Source organism: Nannobrachium achirus (genome assembly GCF_963921795.1).
Source record: "Nannobrachium achirus genome assembly, chromosome: 11".
NCBI classification, from domain to species: domain Eukaryota; kingdom Metazoa; phylum Chordata; class Actinopteri; order Myctophiformes; family Myctophidae; genus Nannobrachium; species Nannobrachium achirus.
Window position 1 is genome coordinate 5,195,937 of NC_137820.1, and position 5,000 is coordinate 5,200,936.

The following is a 5,000-nucleotide window of genomic DNA, read 5'->3' on the forward strand; positions in this document are numbered from 1 at the left end:
GGTCTTGTTGACGGATTTGGAAGAGATTTCGAGGCTCTGGGTCCAAAACGCTACATGCAGTGTGTGACATTCTCCTCCATGGTGCTGACAGTGAATGACTGAGTGAGGGCTGTGAGACTTCAAAGCTTGACGTACATAGCAACAGTAACGAGGACAGAGAGGTGGGGGCGTGGCCTCCGGGATTGATCCATTAGCCCTTCGCTAAGCCCCGCCCCAACCCGTCCTTGTCCAATACCATGTTAGCAACGAGTTACTAGGAGAGGAGCGCTGGCATTGACTTGCAGGTTAGCTTTTTCACATGTAAATAATCCATCATTTCAGGAGGAAAAGCTTCAGAAGTTCTCCTAAATCTAGTAAACAACATCTAGTAAACCTGTAGTGTGCTATGCACTGACATTATTTCAATAAACACGGGAGAATGAGGGAGAAAAAGCCCTGAAACTATTTGGTCGTATTCACTGGCGGAACAAGTCAGAACCGGGCCGGTAAGCAAGCCACAATGATCGGGGCCCCAAACGCCGCCGCCTCCTTGTTGACCCGGGCGCCGACCGAGCCGGTCTGGGTAAAGCGATGAAGAAATCCTTCATCATGAACTCATTAAAAGTTACCTATACGTTTTACATCTACCTGGTTTAAAGCGGGAAACACATTGTAGGGCTTTAGGGGATTTTTTTTTAATTTCACCAAGTTTCTCTGTTTTATATTTTTTCAGATTTGGTCGCCAGACTGAATGCTAGTGAAAACATTCTGGTGGACTTGAAGAAAGAAGGCAAAGGTTTGAGCTCAGAGAGTAGTTTTATTCTCTCTCTCTCTCTCTCTCTCTCTCTCTCTCTCTCTCTCTCTCTCTCTCTCTCTCCCTAAACAAACAACACTCAAACAAAACTGCATGAATCTTCTATGTATGACGTATGACTGATCTAATAGCAATGCTGTGTTGATTTCAGCCCAGCTTGCTCAGCTGTCCACCGGGCTGAAGCAAAGTGACAACCAGATTGAAAAACTGAAGAGACTGCATGCAGGTTGGCCTATTAAACTGTTACATGTTGCTGTTGTCCTCAGATACACAAAGAACTACAATCTGATACTATAGTCATCTGGGTTATTTTATGATCAGTGTCCATAAATGTAAAAAAGTATAATGATGAGAATAACTCAAAATAAATTAATTCCACGTGTTACCAGTGTAATGGAGGCATGAAGGAGTTAACTTATTTTATATACTAGAAGCTGGGCCGCCCTTCGGGCGGACCAGCGTCTAGTCGGCGACCTGGCCAACTCGGAACAATGTAAATAGGGAATGAATGCCCCGCCCTTTAATGCAAACCCCATTATACCTGTTTTCATAGGACCCGTTTTGACCATCTGTCTGCCTGTGTCCATTTATGCCCATATATGGAGATATCTGTATCTGTCTGTCTGTCGGCGTCCATTTTATGTCCATATTTGGAGATCACTGCAGTTATAGTCCTGGGTCCATTTTATGCCCATATATGGAGATAGCTGTCTATCTGCGTCTATTTTATGCCCATATATGGAGATCTCTGTATCTGTCTGTCTGTGTCCCTTTTATGCCCGTATATGGAGATCTTTGTGATTCTGCGTCCATTGTATGCCCATATATGCCATATATGGAGATATCTGTTTATCTGCGTCCATTTTATGCCCATATATGAGATCTCTGTCGCTTTTTCAAACAGATGGTCAAAACGGGTCCTATGACAACAGGTATAAAGGGGTTTGCATTAAAGGGGGAACCAGCACTGTGTCTGCAACACAGTCGGAGGCACAGACAGATACAGAGATCTCCATAATGGGAATAAAGGGACACAGACAAACAGATGGAGGAGGAGACAAACATAATGCAAATCCCATTATTCCTGTTGTCATAGGACCCGTTTTGACCATCTGTTTGCCTGTGTCCATTTATGCCCATATATGGAGATATCTGTATCCGTCTGTCTGCGTCCACTTTATGCCCATATATGGAGATCTTTGACCATCTGTTTGCCTGTGTCCATTTATGCCCATATATGGAGATATCTGTATCTGTCTGTCTGCATCCATTTTATGCCCATATATGGAGATCTATGCAGACACAGTGCCAGTTCCGGAAAATCCTGATGTCAGACATCAGAATCCGAACCTTTCGTGCTGGTTCCAGAAAATCGTGTATCGGGTCGGGTCGAGGCCGAGCACTGCACTACCTGCTGCGGTGGGGAACGCGCGTGCCGAATTTGAAATAGGGAATGAATGCCCCACCCTTTAATGCAAACCCCAATATACCTGTTGTCATAGGACCCGTTTTGACCATCTGTTTGTCTTTGTCCACTTATGCCCATATATGGAGATCTCTGCACACACAGTACCGGTTGCGGAAAACTCTGATGTCAGACACAGCTCCGCATTCGGGTCTTCATTTTATGCCCATATCTGGAGAACGCGCGTGCCGGTGGGAAGAACGGTTCTCGAGATACGCGGATTACATACATACATAAACATTCACAGAGATTTTTTGTTGACTCATGTGGCGTACATGATGTCAGAGCCTTTTCTGAAGTGATGTCACAATGAGTCAGCGATTGCGCCGATTTCCTCCGGAACAGCCTGATGTCAACAATCAGCTCCGCGTAGGGAGATTCAGAACGTTTCGCGCCGCTTCGGGAAAAACGCGCGCCGGGTCGGGCCGAGGCCCGGCACTGCACTCCGCGCCGCGGCGGGGAACGCGCGTGCCGAATCTGAAGCCGGTGGGACGAACGGTTCTTGAGATACGCTGGGCACATACATACTCACAGAGATTTGTCGCATTTATATATATATATATATATATATATATATATTAAGGCTGGGACTTTAACTGATTAATTGCGATTAATTAATTACAGAAAATTAACGCGATTAAAAAAATTAACGTATTTTAATCGCACTTAGTTTTTGCACCACAGAACCTTCAGTTTCGGGCATACCGATCATAGTGATGCACCAACCAAGAAGAGACAACAGACACAAAGGGAGAAGTAGCCGATCAGAGCGCTTTGCTTGGGCCAGTGGATGCGAAATTTACATTTAAAAAACTCACTCGTACAACAAAATGTGTTTTACTTAAAGCTATACTGTGTAAGTTGCTCATCTAGTGGTCAGTAGCGTCCGCGTCTTTCGGCCGTTTTTCGCCGCGGACCGGGCCTCACACCCCCGCATCACCCCCGCGTCTGCCTCCACCTCGCCGAGATCTATCTTTAGAGGGGTCCCTGGTTCCTGTGCGTTAAGGCATTCCGGAGAAACGGAGTGTTTCACCCGAGTATAGATAGAGACACACGGGCGCCTACAAATATGGCCGCCCTATTGTGATAGCTAGCGACCCCACTTCAAGATGCGCTGTGATTGGCCGGCAGTGTATAACCCTCGCTGTGATTGGCCGGTAGTGTATGATGACGTAATTTTTGCGCGAAAACCGGACCCCGGTCAGGATCATAGAAAACATATAAAGAGAAGGCTTCAGAAGCTGAAAATAACGGAGTGGGTGTTCTAAAACTTTAGCGATTTAAGAGTTAGGACAATTTTAAGATTTGTTTTATAAAAAAAGTTACATGGTATAACTTTAAAATAATGCTTCTCAGGTCAAATATTGATGTGCGATTAAAATGTGATTAATTGCGATTAATTAATCACAGAGCCTGTAATTAATTAGATTAAAACTTTTAATCGCATCCCAGCCCTAATATATATATATATTAGGGCTGGGGATCGATTAAAATATCTAATCGAATTAATCGCACGATTGTCCATAATTAATCACGATTAATCGCAAATTAATCGCATATTTTTTATCTGTTCTAAAACTACCTTAAACAGATATATAATACTCATATCAACATGGGAGGTAGACAAATACCTAGTTTATTCAAATTCTATATGACAAATGGGCTCACAGCATCCCTATTCTGGGTGGAACATTCACCAAAAATAGCCGATCTACAAGCTCACATAAGATGCGTTGTGAGCTTCTAATCTTTTATTTTGTGAAGCGTTTGTGTATGGAAAAATTACTCAAGTACAGTGCAGCGTTTTACAAAGCATAGAGGCTCTAGGTTTAACGAAGTAATATTGATAGGCTACATTTGAAACATTATCAAAGTATTCTGAGGCAACGCACCCTGGACTGGTGTTAAGATTATGGCACCCCTAGTTCACTTTGATAAACCCTGTTATTATGTAGACACTGTGATGGCTCGTTGGTAGCCTTAGATTAACAATACATTAACATTAACGTGACGACGCCACAAATTGCGGTGGTATTGCTTGGAGATTATAGGCTATAGCTCGCTGAAGATGTGTGGCACAAGGCATTATGTCCATCCAGTTCCCTGGCCCCTGCGATCATGTTGTGTGCACTGTCAGTGATCAGCAGTTTGCTGACTTTATTTTCAATGATACACTCTCCGGCTACACGCATGGTGGAGGCTTTGGGGCAGACAAGCACAGACAAGTTCCAGGGCTAGTAGGCTAGTAGGCTACGTCTGAAGCTAATGTGAAGCTAACGTCTTCATAACAGTCAGCCCATGCAACAGAAGCCTCCACTCCCCGTCAAAATAATGTGCTGTGTTCTCGAGAGAACTGTGATTACTGAGTGAAGTCCAATAGTCTCCAATGAGTGCAACCGTGGTTGTCTGTCTGCCCCTGCCTGTGTTCCAAAACCTCCACCGCTCTGACTGTCTGTGTGACTGTCTTGTTTACTACTGCGTGTCTCTGAGGTAGTGATGTGTCGTTCATGAATGACCCGTTCAAATGAACGGATCTTTATGGTGAACGAGATCGAACGGGTCACCATCCGGAAAAGAGCCGTTCAACCGTTCACGGCGTTCAGTTGCAAATGCGACGAGAGAGAGAGAGAGAGAGAGAGAGAGAGAGAGAGAGAGAGAGAGAGACAGAGACAGACAGAGAGAGAGAGAGAGAGAGAGAGAGAGAGAGAGACGGTTCATTCAACGTATCTCACAAGAGAAGAC

The 5,000-nt window shown here is 44.5% G+C and overlaps 2 protein-coding genes across 3 annotated transcripts in view; both read left to right on the plus strand.

Moving 5' to 3' along the window:
* Positions 1-5,000, plus strand: part of elmo3 (engulfment and cell motility 3) — a 106,811-nt gene that overhangs the window by 51,266 nt on the left and 50,545 nt on the right. The gene's annotated exons all lie outside the window — the stretch shown is intronic.
* Positions 1-5,000, plus strand: part of LOC308294841 (complement C1q-like protein 4) — a 13,024-nt gene that overhangs the window by 3,202 nt on the left and 4,822 nt on the right. Inside the window, exons 2-3 of one of the 2 annotated variants that reach the window (XM_080737725.1) lie at positions 713-775; positions 945-1,019. In XM_080737725.1, the coding sequence (XP_080593851.1) occupies positions 713-775; positions 945-1,019 (138 nt within the window). The remainder of the gene's footprint in view (positions 1-712; positions 776-944; positions 1,020-5,000) is intronic. The other variant, XM_080737726.1, reaches the window with a different exon arrangement.